The 26,741-nt window shown below is 49.6% G+C and overlaps 1 protein-coding gene and 1 long non-coding RNA gene across 3 annotated transcripts in view; one reads left to right on the forward strand and one right to left on the reverse strand.

Moving 5' to 3' along the window:
* Positions 1-26,741, reverse strand: part of LOC109286280 (uncharacterized) — a 125,257-nt gene that overhangs the window by 19,787 nt on the left and 78,729 nt on the right. The window lies entirely within an intron of this gene.
* Positions 21,312-25,803, forward strand: KLHDC7A (kelch domain containing 7A). The gene has a single exon (XM_019500036.2). The coding sequence runs from the start codon at positions 21,496-21,498 to the stop codon at positions 24,133-24,135; it is 2,640 nt and encodes an 879-aa protein (XP_019355581.2). The 5' UTR covers positions 21,312-21,495; the 3' UTR covers positions 24,136-25,803.

Here is a 26,741-nt window from a genome sequence, read left to right on the forward strand (position 1 = left end):
TTTTTTTTTAAATGGTTAAAAGTGAGAACCTCAAACACAGCCTGGTCTAAGAGGAAAAATCTGCAGGAGGACTATAGAAAACACAAGAATTAGTATGCGGGTGTTGGTTATAGCCATATTGGTCCTTTAAGGATATAGGTAGACAAGGCTCTTTGGGTAAATGTGCTGTCTTTTATTAGACCAACTAAATAGTTGGGGAAATTGTTCTTTACCAGCTTTCGGGCAAAAACACCCTTCCTCTGGCACGGCGAGAGCCTGCTGGTATGTAAAATAAAGCATTTTTATGCTGCTTTCATGTGCAACTCACTCTATTCACTCTCTTTGTATTGCCACGGGGTGTGAAGGAGTTAATTATTCCCCTGGGACAAGGGAAATAACCTGTCTGCATTATTATGAATGAACTAGGACAGCCGGCTCTCACATGAATGGGTTGCCTGGGAGAGACAATGGAAGACCAATGACTGGCTATTAACTTTTAACAACTAGCAGGCAAGGCAGGCAGAAGACAAGGCAGAACCACTGCAAGAAATAAGAAGGATGGGTGAAGTTAGGATATTCTTTGCCCATCAGGAAGGGAAACCAAGAGACCCGGCTGAGGGAGAGGAGGAAATGAAAGGCAAGGAGGTCTGGGGAAAGCGGGGTCTGCCCAGACAAACACAGAACTACGCTGCTTTTCTATATCAACCCTAGGCAGACCAGGTTCTTTGGGTCGATGTGATATTTTTTATTAGACCAACTAGAAGTTGGAAAATTGGTTCTTTGCAAGCTTTCAGGCGCAGATGCCCAAACAAGAACACTTTTGCAAAGTTGCAAAGAACCAATTTTTCAACGTTTAGTTGGTCTAATAAAAGATGTCAAATCTACCCAAAGAACCTTGTCTGCCTGCATCCTTAGACCAACACGGCTACCACCGACTATATCACGGCTACCACTGGCTATATCACCTGGAGACATGGCTACCACCAGCTATATCACCTGGAGACATTTCGCTCCAGGCTGCCTCGTGATGGCAACGCTGGGTCCAAACTCACATGGACTTACTGGAGAGCCTCAGCGCCACGAAGCACCTCATTGCAAAAGATAAGCCAACGGCTCAGCACATGAAGGAGATACTGCCAGGACCATGAAAAATTTGGAGGTGTTGCACCCCCTGAAAACCCATGACAGATACCCAACTAGTTCATCCACCCTCCCCGAGGAGCAAAGACTGCACCGCTACTTCCCCAAGGCTCTGACCGTATACCCCCAGGACATGCCAGCTGTGTCTTATGGATCCCATACTATATACGGTGGTTGCTATATAAATTCCACTTAAATATACAAGTGGGCTCTGCACCTTTGCTCGATTTCCCTTCACACCTTGCTATATTGGCTGGGGGGTGGGACGCCCCACCATATCCAGCTGGAAAGTGGAGAGACTTGCCTTTCTGCCAGGAAGTCCCACCAGGTCCAAGAATACTAGTCATGGGGGCAAAATCCAGTTCCACCTCTGCATCCTCCTGTGGGGTGTAGGAATCCATCCCCAAAACCTGCCACCCTCCTGACCCCTGGGTTTCCTTTACCAGGACCATTGCTACCCCAACTCTGCCCTCCAGCCAGTGGCTGAGACACCAACTCAACTAGGGACCTCACTACACCGGGCCCTGATCAGATCGTGAGGAAGAGACAACTGCGGCCCCCAAACATTTGCAATCCTAATTAAAAGACAAAGAAAGGATTAGCGTCCCCATTTTGCAGATGGTGCTCGGAGAACGGGGCACCCAAGGTCACATGGCTCGTCAGGACTTGAACCCAGGCCAGAGCCTCACCACAGACCCATTCCTCGCGATTTCACCATTTGCTTACATCAGGCCTGAAAAAGCTAACCTGAAAAAGTAGGAGACAAGCCCTGCACCCTCAATGAGTTGGATATTACTCACCCTCTTTGCTGGATTAAAGATGCACCAACCTTTTTCCGGAGTTGTGCTCTGGGGGGTTCATCTAAACATGATTAAACCACCATTATGCCCACTCACTAAGAAAATGGAGATTTACAGACTCCCAAACCTCCATTTAAATGCAAATGTGGCGTTTTAGCCTGGAACCATGGAAATGAAGAGCATTAAAGACAGTGGCACCATCGCTGTCTCCGCTTCATTGGCGCGACCTCGGAGATGGAGTTTAATCTCGCCATCTAAGTAACAAGGCAACGTGACACGCAGATCTGCCGGAGATGCTGCCAGAGGATGATTGATAAGTTGGCTGGCACAACGATCTATATCTGTGTCTCAAAGCCACCCTTTTTATGGATGGAAACATGTACTCATGAAAGTTAACTCCTTCCCTGATGCAGGCCACATGAGTTGGCCGGACTGTCCACAGGTGTGCGTGGGAGGTAGGTCATGCCACATAAGAAGCATATTTCACCAGGCTATTATTGTGCATCCAATAGCACACAGAGGATGGTCAAGACCCCTCTATGCTTGGGTACCAGGGCTGCATGCTTTTGTGCAGTTTGACCAGGCTGGACGCTGGTTGGGAGCGGATCCTTACAATCCTTTTCCCACAGCTAAATGCACTGATCCGCCAGCAGTCACCGATCACTAAAAGCGCTAGAAATGTCTCCCTTCCACCTCTGCCACCTTGAAAAACTGCCCGTTTGTCCCCGGTTTGGACTAGCCCTGCAAAGAAAGGCCATACAGAGCCTAGGACCGAGACTCTGGCTGCCACGTGGAGAAGTCAATACCAGGCTACTGGGCATACATGAGCTGATCTTGCTTCCACCCCAAAGCAAGCAGAGACTCTTGGTTTCCTGCCACGGTGTCTGTCCACGGGGGGTGAAACACTGTGTACGGAGCATGCTGCCAACGGGCCTCCGGCCAGTCCTGTGCAACTCTCATTAAAAGTTGTTTCACTTCAACTACAGACACGCGCTTTGCCCCTAGCCAGCTGCCCATGAGTGCCAGGACTTTCACATGCTCAACACCAGTCTCTATCTATCTAGCGCTAGTCACAGCTAAGTGTCACCTTCATGGTCTGGGATAGACATTGCATAAACCAGTTTGACCCAAATCAGTTAAGCCTGATACCACATTCAACCAGGTTTCTCTCAAACCAGTTTCAAACTGGTTTCTGTGCACTGAACATCTGTTCTGTTACAGGTTTAAACCAGTTTCTGATCCCTTCAACTGGTTTATGCGTAATGTCTGTCCCTAGCCCATACGTGCCTGGGAGAAAGGGGCAAAATCAGCTTACAAAGCAGCCACGGGCTGCTGGCCTATGTATGGTTTCAAACGCTTCCTTTAAACTTTCTTCCATGGAGCATCCTCTGATATGGGCCAAACCTTGCTCCAGTGCAAGACAAAAAACCTGGGCACAGCTCACATTGGCCAAGCTGGAGGATAGTAGGGATGGCTCCTTCCCCTCGGTTCTCCTAAAAGGCCCTGTCGACACTTGGAGCTGGCATCGGTTTAGGTGGCCTGGTTCATTCGGAGAGCAGAGGCTGGTACAACCTGTTGAAGGAATTAATGCTCCACGGGGTGGTCCAACCCTGTCTTGGAAAATCCCTGCAAACCACTGCAGTCCTTAAAGCAAAGGGGCACGGTAAACTCCTTCACTGCTCCCTGCTTGAGCCTGGGGCTCCACATCTGGCTGGCAGCCCTCGATACGATGCACCTTGCTCTCTGTAATTGCTCTGTTAAGTGTGACACCCCTGCCTGGCCAGGCAGCGAGCTAGCAGCTTCGCCTTCCTCGGAGAAGCAACGCAATCCCTGAAGACGCCACGGTCCCATTTAGCGATTGCGTGATGACTTCTTCAGCTCTGAACATCTTCATTACCACATAAAGAGGAGCCGCCCTGAATTCATGAGGAGGGCAGACCTGCGGCGAGCAACACAAGTGCAGATGCTGGATGCATTTTGGATGTACCCCAATGCAGCAACCAGGAACCGGCGTGTGCAGCTTTGCTTTCCCGGGGGAAGACGGAAAGGAGACAGAAGAAAAAGTGAGAGCGCAGGAGAAAGAAAAGAGAGGCAGAATGGAGATGGAAGGGAACACACAAAAACAAGAGCAAAAGCGAGAGAAGGTGGAAGAGAGGGGTAGAAAAAAGGGAGAGTCTAGGAATTAAGAGACAGATGTGGTACTACAGATCATAAATCAGCATTGCAACCCCTGTCCCCTCCCCTCCCCGTCCCAACTTTCTGTGGATAATTACAAAGGACATCAATTAAAACACTATGCCTTTTTCCCCCCCCTTTGTTTGAAGACCTGGCGGTGAATAATGCAGGAGGCTGCAGGGGTAAGAAGCTGTTCAGCTTGTTTCATTATTGATGAGAGATGACAGATCCTCTGCTGACAATCTGCCTAAGAGATATGATTAGCTTGTAAAAAATTAATCACAGTTCTTTGGGAGGACGCGGGATGAAAACCCGAAGGAGCAGTGTTATCAATGTTCCCTAATTCCAGGGGACTTTGAAAAGGTTTTAGTGAAACTTTGAGGAGACAATTAGATTCAATTAGAATCACAAGTGCTGAGATGTCACCGGCCCTCGGAGATGTGACGGTGCAGAGGCAGAGGGCACCAGGCTGGAGCAGGACAAGGCTGGACCCCATGGATTCTGGTCCCGCAAGCTGCCTTTCTGCTCCTTCGGGAAGCTTTCTGCTTTTATGACTCTTATTATTTAGCTCTGTGTTTGCCCCTGCTTCCAGAAAAAGAGGGAAGGGCAATGGGCAAGAGCAAGAACGGCCCAAGCAAAACAGCTTGGATCGCACTTAGTTGTGCTGCAGCAGACAATGAACGCCCTTGGTTCCCTCCATGCATCCCAGCTACACCCTGGCGGTAGGATTCACAGCCTGACAAATCAAGCACCCAACTCCCACTGACTTTCCACTGAGTGTCTAATGCCCCTAGACTCTTCTGGGGGGAAAAAGCACCGAAAGTAATTCAACCCTTCACTCTTATCTCCGATGCATCCCTTAAGATCCCCCAACTGCAACCCCTTCCTGCCACGGATCTGTTTCTCCGTGGCCTGATCCGTGCTGCCTCTGCTCAGCCCCCACAGGTGCCCCTCTCCAAGGGGAGGCAGGCACACCCGAGAAGGTCTCTCTGCTCATCTAGCCTGTCCCATCGAAACAGCTTCCTGGGGTCCCGCAGTCGCCGATACCTGTAAGACGGCACAGAGCAGATAGTCCATTTGCTAACTGGGGCCCTGCTAGGAAGTTTGCAATTCAGTCTGCAGTTTTCTTCTTTTAAGGTGCTCGCCCATGCTGAGCTCCATGCAGCAATCTGCACCCCAGCTGGGTAGTTTAATGGTCAGGTCTGTCTCCGAGTTGCTGCCCTGCCTACCTTTGCATTGCACATGGGACTGGAGAAGGTGGAGCCCAGCTTCCCCCCCATGCCCTGCTCACCTGCTCCCAGGAGATGGGATAGCACTGACTCAAGGTGGAGCTATCCTAGCTATCGAAGACATCCTCAATCCTTTCACCACTTTTACTAGCCCTTCCTTTTATCCCATTTTGTTCAGCAACTTGTACCCCGGTGTAGCAACCAGGAAGCGTTTGTGCATCTACTTTGCAAGGGTGAGGAGGGCCACAGACATTGTACAGCTTCGTACAGCATTGTGCACAAGATGGTGTGCAGCTTCGCTTTCCCAGGGGTAAGAAAGAAGGGAAGAAGGAAAGGAGACAGGAAAAAGAAGAAAAAGTGAGTGAACGTGGAAGACACAAAGGAGAGAGAGAGCAGAGATGGAAAGGAGCACACAAAAACACACTTGCACACCCAATTAATTCCCTCCCCTTGGTTTTCATTTAGTTCTTGCAATTCCTTGTTCATCATCCCCAACTGGATCGGCTGAGTAGATGGCACTAATAGAGGCAATCGTTTTATTTAAAATTGGCGTGTGCGTGTGTGTACGTGCACGTACGCCAGAACCTAATGATACAGGGCTCAGCAGGGAAAAAACGCCTCTCCTCTCCCTCTGTGCCTGCAAAACACGTGCTAATAGCTCGGGCGGTAGGCATGCTGGGATCACCGTTTAATTCCCTAATAAGCATCTCACTCTTACCTTGCACTTCTCCCACTGCCTGTACTGTTCCTACCAGGCAGCTCTCACATTATGTGAACTTCTTGTGTAGCAGGGACCCTCCTTTTCAATATCTGTATGCACAATGGAGCCACGGTCCCTGTTTGGGTCCCCTATGCTCTACCCCCCAAGAAAAAGCACCAGTAATATCAGGCTTTGGAGTCAGTGGAGTCCTTCCAAGAGCTGGATCGAGGCCATGGAGAGATTAGGTTTGGATCATGACATCTCTTAGAGTTTGCTAATGATCCTCTACTGCACTTCACTGTCTTTCACCTGCCTGACCCTTCCTAGTTGCATATAATGTACGCAGAGAGAGGACGTGAATAACCACTCTAAGCCTTGGCGTATGTCCAGGCTATCATTTCAAGGCAAAAGTGAAAAATTAAGATCAGGTCTTCAGGAACGTGGTTCCTCATCCTTTCCTTCCTGCTTTTTCACAGGTCCTCACGCAAGGACGCAAGGTCACGGTGCAGAACTGCAGTGCCGTGCTAGGACCTCTAATAGCCCTCGGGTTTATTTCCATGGTCTGGCCTCTCCCAACCAAATGCAAGCCATTCATGGGACCCCAGGAATGAGATCAGGCTTTGAATTGGCAGAGGCTGCACAATCAAGCTTCTCTATGCATCACAGATTGGTTTTACACTTGTCCACCGACTCCTCGCCCTGCTCGGAGATGGCCTCTCCCTGCTGCAGCAAGGACTCCTCCTCTTTTGGGACATCCCCATTCCATTAATGCCCATCGCTTCCCTCGGCAGCTCATTCTCCTGCGTCGGTTCTCACCTGCTCAGCCAGTATGAATGGCCACAGCTTCCGTGAATGTGCACTTCAGTGGAGCTATGCTGATTTACATCAGGAAACTACACACCCATTCTCACCAGGGGAGTATCTGGCCCCTTGCCCCATTCTTTTGAATCTGGTGCCCATAGCAGGGAGGGACTGGCAGCCCTAGAAACACAAGGCCTCTTGTGCCAAGGAGAGACCTGGAAGCAGAAACCCCTGAGGTTTAACCCCCACTCTGCAGCTGGCTCGCTGCCTGGCCTGGAGCAAGATCCCCAGCCCCTCTGCTTTATAAAATAGGAGAAATAACCAACATGGTTCCAGACGGTACCCTTCAGATCTGGACACAAAACACAGGAGGTAAGAAGAGCCCAGGCACAGGAGCCTCTATAACAATACATAAAATAGTGTTCATGCATCTGCTTTGCAAGGGTGAGGACCACAGACATTTTGAAAAGAGCTTTGCAGCATGCAAGGCACTGTTACCGCTTGAGCGACCCTGGTAGAATTGGGCACTCCTCCCACGGGCCTACCAAGCATCCTGCTGCCCTTGCTCAAGGTAAAGTCGTGGCCTGCTGTTGCTTTCTCTTGCTGCTCTCAACTATCACAGAATCATTGGAAGGGAGCTCAGGAGGTCGCATCTAGTCCAACCCCTGCTCAAGGCAGGACCAGCCCCAACTGCATCATCCTAGCCCAAGCTTTGTCTACCCGGGTCTTGAAAACCTCCAAGGATGGAGACTGCACCACCTCTCTGGATAACCTATTCCAGTGCTTCACCACCCTCCTAGTAAGAAAACTCTTCCTAATACCCAACCTCAACTTCCCGTGCTGCAACGTGAGCCCATTGCTCCTTGTTGGGTCATCTACCCAGAGTGCCCCTGAGGTTAACTCCTCCTGACTCCCCCCAGTCCCTAGGGACTATCTTCAAAGTGGTGTTGAGATCAAACAACTCCAAGCTGTAGGGTCTGGGAAGCCCACGTCACACAGGGTCAAACCCTTATCTAGTAGGTATAATCAGGGCTATGCTGTAGGTATATGCAGGTCTCTTGAGAGCTTGTCTGAGTAAGAAGCTAGAAACTACGTAAAAACTATCAGGCCTGGCCTAGAAGTAGGGAAAGCCAAAAAATACCCACCGGCTTTTGGGTTCTAGACTTGAAACACAGCAGGGTGGACTTTCGGGCACACAGCTGAGCACCCATGGGCCACATGGAGATAGGGGTCCACCATGTCTCAATGGGCACAGCCAAGAGGCATGGAGATTTCTGACAATATGGGCTGTAGGGGATTATCCTGCCTCAGATCACACCTGACAGTCCAGCCCTGGACCACCCAGCAGCTCACCTGAGAAGCCTGAACCCCCTACCACTTCTGCCTCCCCCATTGCACCTTGGCTCTGTCAATGCATCTCAGTCCTGGTCTACAAGAGCTAATCTGCTTGTTCAGAAGTGTACTGAGCTGTGCACTGATTTTGTGACAGGGGTCTTTGTTTTTCAATTCTCTTGCTTTTTCTTTCAGCTTCCACCATGTAATTACCAAGCACAGTTAATGCCTGACTGAGTTCATGGGGCCACTAATAATTTTATGCATAATTCATAGTTCTCAAATCACAAGTGTGAGGAGCCCTTTTTCAGGTCTGTGCATGGATTAAAAAAACACAATAGCAAGATCTGGAAAAAAACCCAGGGGGTTGCGTCTACCAACTGGTGACTGGACCCCACAAGCAGGCTGAGCCAATTAGCGGAGTCCCAAAATATGTGTCTGTACAAGTGCGGTGCCAACCGCAACCCAGTCTGGTAGCAGGAGCCACTGAGCAGGTCATTAGGAGCTATCTTAGGGCAGGCCTCAAAGTACCATGTCCGCGCTTACTCCATGTTCAAAGGAATTTGGCTCAGGAGCTGGGTGTGAATCCATCCAACAGAGAGGGACTTGAGCTACAAAATGTGGATCTGCTCCTGACATGGGAAGCAGCATCCCAATCCAAGCTCAGCCTTTTCAGATCGAGCATACCTGTTCACACACATCTATTCTGCACCCTAAGAGTCCTCCCCGCCCCCATTTCTTCCAGCTCTCTGCTCTCCACTTCTCAAACAGCCTACCTCCCCTCTCTCCACTCCACCCTCATCACTACAGCTAAGGGACAACTTGTTTCTCAGTCCTATAAACATTTCTGAGATTTCATGGAGGCAAAACTGAGACCTTTTGACATGTTTCCAAAGAGAAGACCACAACGAATAGCTAATAGGGCGCTGTCCTGAATCAGAGCAGGCCCTTGGACATACATCCCAACCAAGATCCCTAACTCTCCTGGAGTCAGTCTCTCTCTGCATCCCAACCAAGATCCTTCACTGTTCTGGAGTTGATCTCTCTCTGCATCCTAATCAAGATCCCTAGCTATCCTGGAGTTGATCTCTGTCTGCATCCCAACCAGGATCCCTAACTATCCTGGAGTCGATGACTCTCTAGATCCGAACCAAGGTCCCTAACTATCCCAGAGTCAATCTCTCTCTGCATCTCAACCAGGATCCCTAACTCTCCTGGAGTTGATATCTCTGCATCCCAAACAAGATCTGTAACTATCCCGGAGTTGACCTCTCTCTGCATCCCAATCAAGATCTGTAACTATCCTGGAGTTGATCTCTCTCTGCATCCCAACCAAGATCTGTAACTATCCCAGAGTTGATCTCTCTCTGCATCCCAATCAAGATCCCTAAGTATCCTGGAGGCGATCACTCTCTGCATCCCAACCACAATCCCTAACTATCCTAGAGTTGATCTCTCTCTCTCTGCATCCCAACCAAGATCCCTAACTAACATAGAGTGGATCTCTCTCTGCTTTTTACCAGAAATTGTATCATGGGCCTAAAAAAAATCCCCATAAAAGATTCATTAAAACTACCTCTTGCCCTTGAAAACTTTCCATTTCAACAAAGTGACATTTTCTAACAAACCCCCCCAAACACTTCATTTTGCTGAAAAACTCCCAACCAACATCATTCACAACCCACTTCTTTCAGGAAAGCTTTCAAACATGACCTCTGCTGATCCCTCCTCCTCCTTCAGATCAGCTGATCTGTTTTATTACGCCTGACTTAAAACGGAGAGGTGACCCACAGAGCGTAGCTTGGTGTTCCCGGTCCTCTGCTCATGCACACGTTTCGGAGCGCAGGGGAGTGTGTGATCGTCATCCATTATAATGCCGGAGGAGAGCTGCAAGGGTTGGGTCGGGGTCTGCAAGATCTACTCACTGAATCAGCACAAATACGCAAATTGGTCCGGTCGATTCGAAACGGCATTTTTATTTCTATTTTTTTGGTGGAAGGAACGATTAAAAAAATTCCTCCCAGCTGGGCACAACGCTGCCGAGGAGCTCAGCCAAGGCAGTTAGAGCTCAATGCAATATTCAGTGAGTGTGCGCCATGGATGTGTATTCAAAACAACCTAATTACTGATGCTATTTGTACGGTGGTACCAACTAGAGACCCCTATACAGGATCAGCACGCCACCGGGTGCAACCCCTTGCTCCAGGCCAGGCTTTTTCTACACTATCCATATGCTTCCTCAGCTTCTGCTTCCCCTTTTAGTTTGCTTCCAGCCTGGCTCTATAAATACTAGACTGTTTATCACATGGCTTTTCATCTAATGAGCATCCATACAAAATAAAATAGCAGCATAACAACCCTCGCCCTTTGCTGGTCCTGTGGTTTTCTAAGTAACTTGACATCTCCCACCACCACCCCCAGAGATCTTACACAGAAGTCAGTCTTTCCCTTGAACTATAAGCAGAGGACTTGTCTATATTAAAAGAGGGGGGTAGGAGGAAAGACTCTCTGTAAAGAGAATTGCAGTGGCACAACTCCTGGCTTCCTGGGCGTGAAGGGTTATATGCAAAAAAATAATAAGACCAAAAAAATGCAAACAATGAAAAGACTCCAGGAGGAATTTTGCACACGTTTCCACCAAAAAAATCACACTCTGGGACTGGGGATTGCAAATAAAGCAGCAGGGAACCAGGAATCAGTTAGCCAGGCTATATCAAAACACCTGTGGATGTGTTTATAATGTGTTATAAAGCCCAAGGATGTGGATAAAGCTCACATTTGTAGCATGAGCCTTGTGTGATATTTAGTGCTTTGGCCCCAGATGCTGAAGTCATATGATTGACCGACACCTTCGGTTTTAATTAAAAGAAGGGGAAATGTCTAGATGCTACTGTTGTAGAGAATGGTTTGAAAGAGGGACCTCCAGAAACCAGCATGCAAATGAAAATCCAGATGCCTCCATTTAGACAAGGAAATCTGAAAATTAGGCTTCCTGCTGGAAGCAAACATAAATGTCTTGAAGCAAGAGATGGTCCCAACCAATGTGCGTAAAGTAGGAAAATACCAAGATTTCAAGGCCAGAATGGCCATGCAATCAGTTGGCCATTGCTCAGGAAAAAGAGCAGCGGGCAACTAACTGGCACAAGATACCGTCTCAGGAAGTTGAGGGGAAGAGCAGGAGGGTTGAAGTTCACAGAAAATTAAAGGGAAGGGACCTCAGGAGGTCACATCTAGTCCAACCCCCTGTTCAAAGCAAGAGCATCCCCAACTAGATCATCCCAGCCAAGGCTTTGTCTACCCAGATGTTATAGGTCCTGGATGCTGCTTTGCTTTAATGGCCACACTATGTCACCTAGAGCCACTCAAAACACTTGGGGCTTCATCAGAATTGAACCTGACCCAAATGGACCCTTTCTTTTGGTTCAAAAAATAAAGATGAGCAAGTCTAAATAGCACAAAGGGCCTTTAAATGCCTATTTTCTAATGAAGGCCAAGAAGAGTTGTGCATCTAACTCATCTTTGTCCTTGTAAATCTTTCTCTTAGATCTTCTGCCCCAGCTCATTAGTTCTAATGTTCACACTTTTCTATTTCTCATTTCACCTGGGATTGGGAACAGAAATGCCGACGTACCGCAATACCGGCGACTCTCATATTCCTGGCCTAAGATGTGGATGACTGGTGTCTCTCTATGGAAAACTGTTTAGCTAAGGGACTTGGAAAGGAAGGTTTTCCTGTACAGTGCCAGCTATGATAAATACCTCTTAACCATGGTAGGTGTGTGTCTATGCTCTAAGAAAGCTTTGTGAAATGTGTTGTTCTCCTTCCACATCAAGATTTTTGACCTTTAAAGCCTAAGATTTTTGACCTTTAAAGCCTAAGATTTATGGCACGCATAAATGTCCCAGCATGTCTCCGAGATGCTCCCATCTGTAGAGGGCGATTGGGAAAGCCGAACTTATCCCACCGTCTTGCCAAAGATGCTCCGGACTCCCATCTGTTCGTCCCCCAACAGATAACCAAACCATGCGGTCCAAGGCTACTCCATAGAAACTTCCCAATAGCAAGAACACTTTGTGTTTTTAACGCTGCCAAGTCGTTCTCCTTGTCAGAAGTGGGACAAGGCACCAATCTCTGAAATGTCTTCTGAGTGCTGTCTCTGGCTCTTACCCAACTACTGAGTACTCTGCCACCTGCCCTTGCTACATTTCCAATATCATAGGTCTCCCTTATTGAAATAAAATAGGGGCTAATTTTACCGTCGGAGAAGGAGAGGGGGAAAAAATACCGGCTAAGAAGGAAGAAGTCGTTTCCACATTAAAAGTCATGGCTCTGCTTCAGCGACTTGAAAGGGTGGGGGACATCAAAGGGTCGATGGCTGCCTTTCATGGGCACACGTTCTGAATCTCTTGATGTGTGGGGGCAGCAGCTTTGAAGCGCTGGATGGGATTAGCCAGGCTTTTGCTGACAAGTGTTCCAGTAAGCGAAGGAGAAATTGAAAACATTCACTAGTATTTATGACAGGTTTGGGAAACGTGAACTGCTGGGGAAGGGGCTGGGAACATAGCGTCTCTTTGATGAAGGCACAGGTGTTAGTCAGAGCATGGGGAGATGCAAACTAGCATGAAGACAGCCGCTCGGCCGTGAAACTGCACATTTTTGATCATGTATTCGAGCTTTCCTTTTCGATGATTTTCATTCCCAAAGACTGGGATCCTGTGTCCGAGGGAGGAGATATTCCTACGGAGGATGAGGCTGTGTGGGGCTGGTCGTGGCTGAAGGTCAATCGATCCGGCCAAGATTCTCGCGGTGCTTAAACCCAACTGGACCAATGCTGACATTTACCCTTTGCCCGCTGGAAAACACAAAGCACTTTGCAATAAAAGGGGACAGATCATTAGGTCCCCTCTACAGAAGAGAAAGAAGAAGTGTCAAGAGGGCAACTGCCTTCTCCACAGCCAAAATCCCAAAGATAACCCACGCGAGGGGGAGGATAATACCACGAGAGGAAGGCTCTTCTCGAAACAAAACACTCCGATGTTTCCTTTCACCACGATTGATCGAAACGACGGTGAGAAACACCTGAAACGTATTAGGTTGAACAAAACGTTTCAACAACCCAAAGGGAAGCATTCTGGTGTTTCATTTGGGGGGGGGGGGGGAAATTTTTTTTAAATCAACATTTGCATTACAAGTTGATGCCATTTTATATATATATATATATATACATATATATATATATATTTATTTCAGCCACCAAAATCTCAAGTTCTGATGTGGATTTGGGTCCGCAGCAAGCCTCTCCTGAAAGTTTCAGGGTAGGAAAGTTGATGTCAGATCAGAAGTCGATGTCAATTTAAGGCCCTTTTCTCTACTTCACACCTCCGTTGTCTACAAAATTACCCCAACTACTTCCCTTTTGCAGGGTCTCTAGTAACATTTTTTTTTGGGTGCTTCTGGTTGGAACGAGGAGCCTCTACCTCTCACTTGATGGAGTCTAGTAGGCAATTGTCCGTCCTTCTGCATCACGGTGCATGCAGGAGAGGTGCCCAGACCTTCAACACATACGCTCGGCAGGAGTATGGAGGAGTGGAGGCTGTCCAGACCTTCTGTCCACTTTAGACCACCGAGACAGACACCAAAGGCTATACTGAGTCCAGATGTTCAGTGCCTTGATGGCTGTAGCTATGTGCACATCTGGGAATCAAACCCAGGTCTCCCATGCAGTAGACATGGATTGTACCAATGGAGGAGAGGTACAAAAAAAAGTGTGAAACTTAGGAAGGATGTGATTTCTTCTCTCGGTAAGCTGGGGATGATAGCAGGCCATCAAACCCCCAGCACATGTGCATTTTTCACCTCCCCTCAATGTGGTTTTCAAAAATAAAAAGCTCCCCTACTTTTCCTCTACACAATTATTCTTTAATGATGGTTTTGTCGCTCTTTGTGAAATACTGGGGTCCTTCCTTGTGCAGTTTGGTGATTTTTTATCAAAATGCCGGCCAAAATACTTCCTGCTTGGAAACCCCCCAAATCTGTTTGGTTTTGGTCAGAGGTGGGATTTCTTCCCAGCGGAAAGTTATACTGGTTTAATCCTTCTTAATAGGGAATATACCACATTTGCACATACTCTCTGTTGACTTCTTATGATGGTATCCAACTCTATCTGTGGCTAGCTCACAGCCTGCAAATCCCCGTCGCTATTCTGACGGTCTCCTATACGCCACGTGGAACAACAAGAAAAGATAGGGGTTGTTTTGCATGCGAGTCATTTGAATCTCCAAAGTAAGATCCCCGTTCTCCTGGGGAACAAAGACTGTTTATTTGCTGTAATCTCACACTCGGTGCAGCAGCTAGAAAAACAGGTTTCAATAAGCCGTGGGTAAATATGTAAACTCTGGCTCGGGCTCCCAACAGGATCCCGGTGAACAATTCTGCTAATGGTTTTATTTAACCCCAGTCTGGTAAGAGTCAGGGCCGTGCCCTCGCTGAGGCCACGGATCGTGTGCTTGCCGAGGGCAGAGCGGTCTGCTCAGGAAGACTTCGACGAATGCTGCAATGACTGGACTCAGGTTGACAAGGTCTAATGCGCTCCTGAACTTCCTCAAAGCTCACAGGAATGAGAAGTTATGCCTAAGTCCTTGTTCAGGCCTAAATTTAAACAAAGTGGGAGTCTGCCCATGAATCACCCCTCCATGAAATCTTCATTTGGACCACGAGTCAGGAGTGGATCCTGCTTGCCAGACCCAAACCCTGCCCCACAAATTGCAGCTGGCCTTGCCAATAGAGCGAACCAATGCACTCCCCAGCTCAACCCGCCTCCCCTTCCTCCCCGCCGCCTCCTGAGACCTCCTGCTCTGCTCGAGACACGAACTATCTCTGCTCAAACAGGCCCTTCTTGGGAAGCCAAGAGCTTATCTTGCGAGCCTGCTGCTTGCTCCATTGATCCGGTGCCGGCGTGTTGGGCTCTTTTGTATCTCAGGATGAAAAGACGTTCCTGTGGGGAAGGGGAAATTAAAATTTTCCCCCCTCCAATTAGGATTGCCAGCAGACGCTCCTCTGGAAGACCGTTCCTGATAGCACTCAGGTCGAGACAAACGTGCCCCCCAACTCCTACAACCAAGCACTTTTTGGAGGGAGGTCAAGGTGACCACTTATAGACTGCAAACAGTAGGTTACCCCCAAACCAGCCAAGCTCAGCTGCATCAGAGCTGTGACGCGGATCAGGTTTGTCATGCCGACAACAGCCTCCATCCCATTAGCACGTCCATCCCATTAGTAGCACGTGACGATACTAATATTACAACGGTGTCGGGAGGCCCTGGCCAAAATGAGGGGCCAAGGCATAGGTATAGGCGCAAGCTACATCATCATTGCAGTCACCACCGCTTGAATAGACACCCCCAAGCCAACTTTAATCTAGCAAGATTGAGTGCTAGCAGCAGTATATACACAGATCAGCATGATGATCAGCAAGGACTGAAAACCACCCAGGAAATGAAGTAAATACACAAGTGGATAGCTCCATTAGTCCATGTGCTCCTAGTGCAGTACCCAAGCTAGGTAGGAGAGAGCTAGACAAGGGACTTTAACCCATCTGCCACAACAGACCTTGGGGGACATAATTACCAATATAACAGCAACTATCCTAGTATAGTTCATATGCAAATGAGAAGGGAAATAAGATACAGGGGAATAAGCATTTTTATACTACAGAACTGCATCCCCAAGAAGGATTAAACCAGTATAACTTTCCGCTGGGAAGAAATCCCTCCGCTGACCAAAACCAAACAGATTTAGGGGGTTTCCAAGCATGACAAATGTTGGCTGGCACTGATAAAAAATCACCAAACTGTGCAAGGAAGGACCCCAATATTTCACAAAGAGTGACAAAACCATCATTAAAGAATAACTGTGCAGAGGAAAAGTAAGGGAGCTTTTTATTTTTGAAAACCACATGGGGGGGAAGTGAAAAATGCAGATGTGCTATGGGTTTGATGGCCTGCTATCATCCCCAGCTAACTGAGAGAAGAAATCACATCCTTCCTAAGTCTTGAATGAAACTGTGGTCGGTGGGTTTCAAAGTGCTCTACAAGGGAGGTCACTGCTATCAACCCATTTCATGGATGGGGAAACCGAGGCACTGAGGGGTGGAGTGATTTGCCCAGCAGGCAAGTGGCAGAACAAGGCAGAGAACTCACAATCCTGAATCTTAGTCCTGTGCTCAAGTTTTACAGCCTCGACTGGTGAACTTAAGTGCTCTGGGGAGAAGTTGGCTGCCCACATTTAACCCCTCATGTGTCACCCCTTGTCTCCTTGACTCTCCAGCTGCTGACGATGCTGATGTGCAATTAGTTCAGCTGAGCAGAATGACTAATCATGCTGGCAGGGCTCCCCACGCCCCCTTGTTTTTCTGTTCCTTGCTGCTTTGACATTTGTCCCCTCTGACTGGGAGCAGAGGGCTGGCTCCCAAGCACTTGCTCATTTTATTGTCTTTTAAAAACAAAAGCAGGCTCCAAAAGAATCACTGCTTGCGTCTCCAGACACAGCTCTCATCTCCCACACACATCACACACTGCACTGCCCACATCACACACGTGGACCCCCCGCCAGCTGCCTGATGCACGCAAATAATTGCCCCAGCAGAGCACGCCGACAACAGGAGGATGCCACCTACACGACTCCCACCTGTTTGCTCGTACGGACTGACACCTTTCTACCCGCTTACCGCTCAGAAATCACTCACACACTCCTAAGTACCTGCCTACTCGCATCTCAGAAACCCACCCCTCCAACATCTTCCCTGTGCACTCGCCACAAACACATCGCCCCAAGCACTCCCTGTCACAAACACGCATCAAATGCCTTCGCACGCACCAGCCAGACTGGCCACAGCACACAGCAGATGCAGTGTTAACCTGCTGTGCACACTCACACATGCGGGTGTGCAGGGAGAGAAACACATCATCAGCACGTCCCATATGGACACGGCCACAGGGACTATGAGAAGGCTCGATATTTTGGTTCGCTGGCTAAACCCATTTTTTAACAACTGGTTTAGACTGACGTTGTTTCAGGTCTTGTGGCAAAATTAAAGGCAGCTGTGTTCCGTGTTGAACTGGCCCTTGCATTTTCAGCTGTTTTTGCCTTGTTTTTTTACATGACATGTCTGTAAAGTGTAAGAGGAAATGTGGTTTTGAACCAAAAAAGTGGAGTGCTATGCTTCTGTTCCTTAGAATTATTATTTTTAGGTTGTACCCCGTTCTCTCTCCCTTTCAGCACCCGCTGTCTGCCTCTGTGTCACACTCATTATTGGGCAAGGTGGACCTATGGCCTCACCCCGTAAATGGCAGTCCTTAGGTAGGTCAAATGCCTGTTCTTTAGATCATACCAATTTAGTCAACTGGAGCTGGTGTTTTTTATTTTCAAAAACATAACTTCACATAAAAAATATGGCCCATTTGTAACACACTCCCCCACCATGACTTAAAGGAACTGCTATTCTGCTGACATAACAGCGCCATCCTTTCCAAACATGCCAATTGCACACTTCTCAGTTCCATGTCCCAGCGTGGCTTCCAACACGACCAGACAGATGCACACTCACACCTTTCCACACACATCACAAATGCTCAAAATAAACCAAGGAACCTTGTCTGCCTATATCCTTAGACCAACACGGCTACAACCTAAACCCCCGCAAAATAAACCACGCACTACTACTATATAAACCATCTACTACTACAACTGCTGCTACCACATTTGCATGTGTGCACGCATACACATGCATCTATCTCACCGTAAGAGCTATGTATGCACTATATCACTAGGTGTGCACATACACAAACACACATAGATGTATCTATCACACCCCAGGAGCTACATACTACACACACACACACACACACACACACATCTAGTATTTATCATACCCCAGGAGCTACATACTCTATCACCAGGCCTACATGCATGCGTGCGCACGCACACACACTATCTACCATATCCAAGGAGCTACATACTCTATCACCGGGCCTATATGTGCACGCGCACGTGCACACACACACTCACACACACACACACACTATCTACCATATCCAAGGAGCTACATACTCTATCACCGGGCCTACATGTGTGCACGCGCGTGCACACACACACACACACTCACACACACACATCTATCATACTCCAGGAGCTACATATTCTATCACCAGACTTACATGCGCATGCGCACATGCATGTGTGCATGTGAACATGCACGCACACGCACGCACGCGTGCACACACACACACACACACACACACATCTATCATACTCCAGGAGCTACATATTCTATCACCAGACTTCCATGCGCATGCGCACATGCATGTGTGCATGTGAACACACACACTCACACTATCATACCCCATGAGCTAATCACCAGGCCTATACACTCCCACACTATCGATCATACCCCAGGAGCTATATACATACTACATTACCAGGCCTACACACACACCCACCCCCTCCTCCCCAGCCCTGCCTCCCATCAGAAGATCAAGGCCCCGCTCAGCAAACAGCAGGATCAGACTCCTCCAGGAGCCCGCACCAGGGTGATGTATTCTCAGGACTAAACGAGAAGCTAATCCCATTTCAGATAGGCCTGTTTGTTTGCACTGCACGTGTTTACTCTAGATTGCTTTATCCTCCCCCTGAGCAAATGGAGGAGCCTCACATGACAGGGGTGAGAAGCCTGGCAGAGCATATCAACATGCAGAGGCGCCGCCTAATATAGCCTTCCAATTATCTTTTAATTTTGCTCCTGTCTTCATTTGTTTATTTCACTTTCTTTTTTTTTTTCCAGCAATAATTTATTTCGCTCAAAGTCAGCAGTTCCTGCTCCGGGGACTCTCAATCACCTGCCGCTCGCAGCCCGGCTGCAGCAAGAAGGGTGTGTGACTTTCAGGACATCTCTCTCCGCTCTGCATTACCGGGCATTGCGGGCGTTAGGACCAGCGGTGCTGGAATTTGGGGGGAGTCCTGGGGGGGTTGGTTTCTCTGCCCTGTTGCCATTGCCCTGAAATGATCTAGTCCCACTAAAAAGAAAAGGCAAATAAAAGTGGTTTTGGGTCCAACAAAATATATTGTGCGACCCAAAAAGAGATGTTTCGTTTGGGGGTAGGAGGGGAGGAGTATTTCCTTTTAAAAATAAATAAACTCTTGCTACATTTTGAAGCAAAACATTGACTGGAAATGAAACATGGAAATGTTTCTTTTTGCAAATGTGGAAATGATATTTTTCTTGTTGCTGCTTTGACCAAAAAGGCATTTTTTTTCCCCATGAAACAAACAAACAAAAAAATGTTTTGGCCTAAAAATTTCATCCAGTCCTAACCAAAATTTCCCCAGGGAGGAAAAGGGAAGAACACGCTATTCACTTGTGTCCCTGGTTCCTTGTTCAGGGATCTCTCGAATCTAACAGATTCATGGCCAAGCATTCGGGCAGCTTCACAACGGGTGTTGGCGCGGGGCGCCCAGAAGGAAATCACTTCTGCCACCTCCACCTGCTGCATCTGGGGACGAGGGGCTGGGAAGCCGGCCCCAGGGAAAGCACGGGACGGGAGGAAGCAGAAGGGAGTGGGGAAGGGATGGCTGACAGCCACATCTGGAAAAGGACACCGCAGGCCGTACCCTCGGCTCGCGTGCATCAGCATAGTGGCTTCAAAGCCAAAGGGACAATTCCCAAACTGGTGCAATTCCGTATTAAAGATAATGAAGCGACATCGATTGATAGCAGCGGAGGATCTGGCCCTCCAATCCTATTTGCAGGGTGAGAAAGGCAGCTGGTCCTCCTCCTACGTTTGCTCCTGGAGAGGAACCCAGACGACTCATATCCCGGTGGGTCACAACCCACTTCATTCACACCGGGTTGGTGACAAAAGGATGAGCCAGGCAGCTGTTTGCTGCAGTTTCTAGCTCCAAGGGCAAGACTTGCAAGTAAGCAGGGGATGGAAATGCTCAAGGTGATGAGCTCTTCCATCACCTTGAGCTCATCAGCGGTCCGCAGACATAAAAGTCACAGCAGAGTCTTGGAGCCCCTTGGGGGATTTCAATCCCCGGAGCTGTCAGTTCCTCTGCTCCGTCCTGGTCCGAAGCCCTAAAACCTGAATGCTCGCCTCCTCCCGGCATTGCCCGTGACGGCTCCATACCCATCCAGCAAAAGGAAGACGTTCCCTGGGGAAGTCCTCGGCGATGCTGCCACCTGCGTTCATTCCTCGGCCCCTTCATGCATTCAGGCAGAGGTCTTGAGGGTGAGGGATTCTCCAGTCCTGTGTCCAGGGATTTCTGCTGGATGTTTTCAGCTGGTTACCTCTGTTTTAAAACTCTGACCTCTACCCGCTTGCCTGTCATATCGTTCGTCATTCCCTTTACGAACCGGTCCTTCCTCCTTTGAAAGAGCCGGGCCTTCTTTCCCGGGGGCTCCCCGCATCCTGCCACGACTTCGAAGAGTCTGTACCTGCTGCTCCGATCTCCCCCACGGTCTCAGAGGCAAAGCTGGAGACCTCCTCGTGGCAGCGGCCAAGATGATCCTTCATCTGTCCATCAGGACAAAGCGAGGGAGGGGATCGCTGCGACTGGGGGCTGTTTTCCAGTCCCTTCTCCATACACACAGGTCAGAAACAAGCCTCAAACAGAGGGACGTGCTCATGCCCATCAAGACCCCCTTTTTTTTTGGCTCTATCTGAAGTTCCCTGCTGCTTCTGGAGGCCTCGCTTCAAACCTGGGACCTGCTCTCCCTTCCCTGTAATCAGTTCGATGTTGGGTCCGGCGGCCCTGCCCTCCCCGAGGAGCTGTGTTCTCGGGCTCCTCCGGCCATCCTAGGATATCAATAGGACCAGCCACAACGAAATCCAGGAGAAGATGGAAATGAACATTTAAAACTAAAGAAAACAAGAAAAGGCCGGAGAAGCGTGTCTGTAGGCTGCTTGGGACAGCTATTTTTACCCTGCTTTGCTTTTCTACTTCCTTATATACATTTTTTTTTGCACCTCTAAGCCTCTCTGTTTACCAGGCTAATAAAGCAAGCCCCAGGTCACTAGCTCACTGTCATCTGGCTTGCATGTTTTCACCTGTGCCCAGCCCACCTTGCTCAACTATGCAAAGCTATTATGGAAAGCAGACGCTTTGCTCTCAAGCTACCAGCTAGACGCCTGGACACTTGCACCTGCGGCAGGTGAAAGTCACCTTGCCCCGAATTCTCCCGGGGGCTGCGCCAGGGAGGCCTTCTCTGCCAGGAGCTCGGTCCTGCTCAGCAATCATTAATCAGATTCTTTGCATTCCTGAGTCCTAGCCTGCTATGGGAAAATGAGCCAGAGGATTGAGGTAAGCCAGGACTGGCAGTCAGACATGCAGCTGGCGGGAAAGCTGGCGCTTTCTGCAGCGGCTCTGCTCCTCCTCACTTTGGCTTACAAAATCTACAAGTCCCGAGCGACTGCCGGCGTCCAGGGAAAGGGGAGCGTAAAAGCCGATGCCGCCGACGTGACGGACCCACGAGCGAATGCAGGCCGGGATGGAGCGGACAGCGCCGATGCCAGAGGACAGCCCCCGGAGCTCAGGTACAGGCAAGCCAGCAGCAACGGGGTGAGGCGGAGCGGCAGCAAAGCGAAAGCGAGTACGTGCCTGGGTGGAAAGGTAACGACGGGACCGCAAAGCGCACCTGGCGGGAGAGTTCACAGTCTGCCAAACAGGGGGGAGGAGGAAGAGGAGGGAAGGGAGGGGAGTCAGCTGGTCTCCGAATCACAGCCGGCCGGAAGGAAACCTGCTTCGGAGACACAGGGACGTGCTCCAGATGTGATCCAACGAGCTGGCGCGGGGGCAAGAGCAGATGGTGCGGCGCAGGCGGCGCCAGCAGCAGGAGGTGAGCTGGGAGGTAAGCAAAATCGGCTTGGCCCAGCCAGAAAACTGCCCGGCTCGACAGCGGACAGCAGCGGGCCTAGCCAGGATCTAGTTTCTCCGGGATCTGGGCTTTGCCTTGGCCCCGAGCACAGCTCCTGCAACACAGCGCAGCCAGCCAACGCTCCCGAGCTCACAGCAGGTCCCAGCCCCGACACAGAGAAGGAGCTGAGAGCAGGAGACATGAGTGACACCTCGGCCCAGGTGAGCAGGGAGAGGCTCCAGACCCTCCACGTGACTTCAGACTTGGGCTTAATGGTAAACCAAAGCAACAAGAGTGCTGACACCTCCTACACTTTCTCCTCCACCTCCAAGATACAGGTGGAGGAAAACTATATTAAAGAGGCTGGTGACAACAGGCGGGGGCAGCCCTCTGTTTCCAGCCTGCGAGGGAAGGTCTATGACTATTATGTCCAGTCCACCTCCCAGTCCGTATCAAAGAAAAGGCCCTGCACATACTCTCCGCCAGGCACCCCGTCCTTCCTCGACTCTGCCCAGGTCAGTGAGGAGCTGCATGACTTTGAGACCTGGCTACACCAGACCAAGCACCAAGGAACAGCCCCGAGTTCAGCAGACAGGGATGGAGAGAAAGGGTCGCCCGCGGCAAATGCTCCTCTTGGCTCGTTGGGACACCCTGCAGAGGGCTCGGAGCCGCCCGGCTGCAGCGATGCATCGGAGGCAGCCGGGTCCTTCCCAGGTGCCCAGAAGCCGCCAGCGCCAGGACGCAGCTTCAGCAGGAAAGAGAGTTTCCTCCAAATTGCAGAGAACCCTGAACTGCAGGTCCCGATGGAGGGATTTGGGGCTTCATCTCCCCCCAGCAGAAAATCGACCTCAAGCCCCTCGCCTGCTAAGCCCACCGCCGTTGCTTCCCCGGTGGAGTCTATGCACGGCCTCCAAACGGATGCAAACCCCGAAGCCAGAGTGGAGCTTGTGGCTGGTGCCAACTTCTTCCAAGTCCCGCTGAGCTTTGAGCCCGCTGTGGACATCCGCTTGGACTTGGGGAACTGCTTCGAAGTCCTGTGCATGGCGAAGAAGCGGAAACTAGACCATCTCAAGGAGGCGGCTTATAAGGTCATGAGTGACAACTACCTACAAGTCCTGAAGAACGCGTCTATCTACGGGCGCCTGAACGCCATGGAGAGAGAGCTGATCCTCCAGAGGAGGATGAAGGGGAGGAAGTATGTGACCGTGGCCGACGTCAGCACGCAAGAAGGCAGCTTCCACGCCAGCAGGCTCTGTTACTACAACGACGAAAGCAACACCTGGTATCCGCTGGCCCATATGCCGCAGGAGGCAGTTTCCAAGGGATGTGCCCTCTGCAGCATGTTCAATTATGTCTTCGTGGTGGCTGGCTGCGAAGGGCTCGGACGGTACCAGAAGCCCTCGAACCGGGTCTTCTGCTACAACCCCCTGACCAATATCTGGAGGGAGATCTGCCCTCTGAACCAAGCCAGGCCTCACTGCAAGCTCGTAGCCTTGGACGGGTACCTCTATGCCATCGGAGGAGAATGCCTCTACACGGTGGAGCGGTACGACCCTCGCCAGGACCGGTGGTCTTTCGCCGCCCCTCTGCCCAACGACACCTTTGCCGTGGCGCACACCGCGACAGCGTGCAACGGGGAGATTTACGTGACCGGAGGCACCTTGCGCTACATGCTGCTCAGATACGTCAGCCGGACAGACAGCTGGAGGGCCAGCCTCACCAGCGGCAGCAAGGACAGGACCACCGAGATGGTCACCGTCAACGGCTTCCTCTACCGCTTCGATCTCAACCGCAGCATGGGCATCAGCGTCTACCGCTGCGGCATCAAGGCCAAGCTGTGGTACGAATGTGCCACGAACCGCGTGCCCTACCCTGCCTGCTTCCAGTGCGTTGTTGTCGACAACCTCATCTACTGCATCAGCCGCCAGTTCATCATCCGGTTCCTGGCCGACTACGTCTCACCACGGTTCGCGGCCAAGGAGTTGCAAGCATTTCCATCCCCCAAAGGGACCCTGTTCCCTGTCGTCCTCGTGTTGCCAGACAGAGATACGGTGCAAACAAGAGTCTGAAAACCCGCTTCCCCTGCTTCTTTCCAATTCTCCTTTTGCCCTGTGCTAAAGCAGAGGCTGCTCAAGGGTGGTGCATAGATTCAAGGCAGCTTCCAGAGCCTAAAATCTGAAGTCCCAAAGCCCAGACCTGATCCGCACCCAGCGTGGCCTGAACTCCAGGGCTATACAGTCCTAGACGTAGAGAGAGGATCCTGGTGTGGATCCAGATCTGTAGAGTACATCTCCTAAATTCAAGCCCTTCTCTACCTAAAAGCAACCTGAAGTCATAACATCCCTCCCAGTGGAAGAGAAAAAGGGATAAATTTGGTGTATGGCATTGATATGACCACCAAACTCATCCCACTAGCTATCTCTCCATCTGCCATGGGAGTCGCGCACCCAAAGCAGGGGCTGGGCGGGTGCATTTGTTTTGTCATATTTATGCCTAGGCAAATGTAGATGCAAAGTAAATACAGGTTCCTAGAAAATAGCCAGCATGGCCCCTGGGACTGGGCAGACTCCCCGCAGCACTTCTCACTGCGCAGTGATGAGATGTTTTTCATCGCCCGGTGATGAGGATTATTTATCTGGAAAGCAGATGCAGAGGCACCTGCTTGGAGGTTTTTCAGACCTGAGAGAATGAGTGGGAAGGTCAGGATATGGCCCTGGCACCCCAAAACACCCATCCTAGCTACATCCAAGTGGACCTCTTATCAGCAGGCTCAGCAGACACTGAATGGGCTGCAGATGCTTGCGCTGCCCCATCATCCCTCGAGGCAGCTCGGGTCCGTGGCTGGTCGGCAGCGGGCGCTGCTTACCGCCGTGCTTTGTCTGTTAAAAGTGACCAGAGAGATGCCTTCAGCCTCCAGGCCTGCTGAACCAAGGCTTTAAAACAGCAAGATGAGTTTCAAGATGTTAGAAAACAAGGGAAGCTTCCAAAAATAGCCCCAAATCTCTGACCAAATTGCAAGGAGTTGTTGTTTCCATGGAAAACCTCAGCATGGGAAGCCAAGCACTTAGAGGAGATGCCTGCAACAGGCTGGATTGCCCTGTGCAGTCTCTGCCTTTTGGGTTACACCCCAATATATACCCCCCCCACCCCCCATACACTTCTCTGTAGCAAGACCTCCAAGTACAGGGGTGTTCGGGGTAAGACAGAGGGGGTAGAGCTGGGGTGGCATTGTGCTCTGTCGTGATGGGCCATGGACAGCTGAGTGCAAACTAGGACTGCAGTGGGGCCCAATGCATCTCCTGACAACCACAGGATCCTTTAGCCCCTGCACCCATTGCCTTTATATCTCAAAACAGCATCCTCCCTGTTATTTATGATTATTGCTATTATGACTGTAACGTGCTTATATCACAGCAGTGCCCAGAGGCTCCGATTTGGCTTGGGGACCAATTGTGCCAGAGAAAATACAAACCTGCAGCCTACTGTCGGGGCTAGCTCAAGTCATTTAACTGCTGTGTGCCTCAGTCTCCCCAGCCATGAAATGGGAATAATGCTACTTCTCTATGGTGCAAGGCAGTTTTAAGCTAAGTTAACTCTGTTGAGGTTGTGGAGGACTGGGAAAACTCTTTGATGCCAGGTGCTGTCTGTGGCTTTCGGGTACTTCTACAGCAACTGTTCCCTTGGTAATGTTTGGGAAGTACATGCACTTGGTGTTAAATAAAATTAACTTAGACCTGCTGGTTTGTGACTCTGCTAACTCCATTTACAGTATTTTTTACTGCCCTTTGCCTCATTAGGATGGGGTGCCGTTTCTCAAATTAAAAATAACCCCAATGTCTTTGGAAACAGTTTCTGATAGGAGCAACCGGCTTCGTATCTGACACTGCCAGACGAAGCCAACTCAGGGCGAACAGATGTCTAGCAGTCAAGCAGATGCCACAGTGCAAGTGTGCAAACTCATATCAGCTCTGATTCAGATCAGGATAGGAGCCGGTTCTGTATGGGAATTGCACAAGGCTGTCTCTCTTTTGGATGAAAGCACTGCGAGGCAAAAGCATTTAATACAAGCAAATATTTCCCTAGCATTATTACTGGGATCAAGGTTTAAAAGAGGAGGTGGGGGGAGCCCTTCAGAAACAAAATTAAAGTTGTAAATCGTATCACGGTCAGGGAAGAGGAGGACAAGGTAAAAGTAAAATTAAAGATATTAAATCTGATCCCAAGCCTGCTGCAGTTAATAAAGAGAATCTCCTCGACTTCAATAGGCTTTCTATCTGGCCCATCTGAGCAGAAACAAGCCGAAGTGCAGGTACTTTTTATTCCAAGTTCCTTTGAAAAAAGCTGGGCCTGGTTGTGCATGCTGTATACAACCAGCTGGAAAAAGGCATTACTATTCTGCAGGGAACGCTGACCCTTGAAATACGTTTAAAATTTCAAATACCCTTACATTTTTTCTGTGGAATCAAAATTTGACACCAGAAAAGTTCAGTCGGGAAACGTCCACACTTTGCTTTCCACGGTGTCAAGACATCAGATTAAAAGTGGCATAGAAAAATATCATTACTTTAACATTTTTACGTAACTCAAGTCAGAATTAAAACTAAATAAAAAAAAAAAATACTGTGTTGTGACTTCACCAACATGAGAAAGGCTAAATGATTTGTTTTGATGCTTT

Source organism: Alligator mississippiensis, chromosome 13, assembly GCF_030867095.1.
Source record: "Alligator mississippiensis isolate rAllMis1 chromosome 13, rAllMis1, whole genome shotgun sequence".
NCBI classification, from domain to species: domain Eukaryota; kingdom Metazoa; phylum Chordata; order Crocodylia; family Alligatoridae; genus Alligator; species Alligator mississippiensis.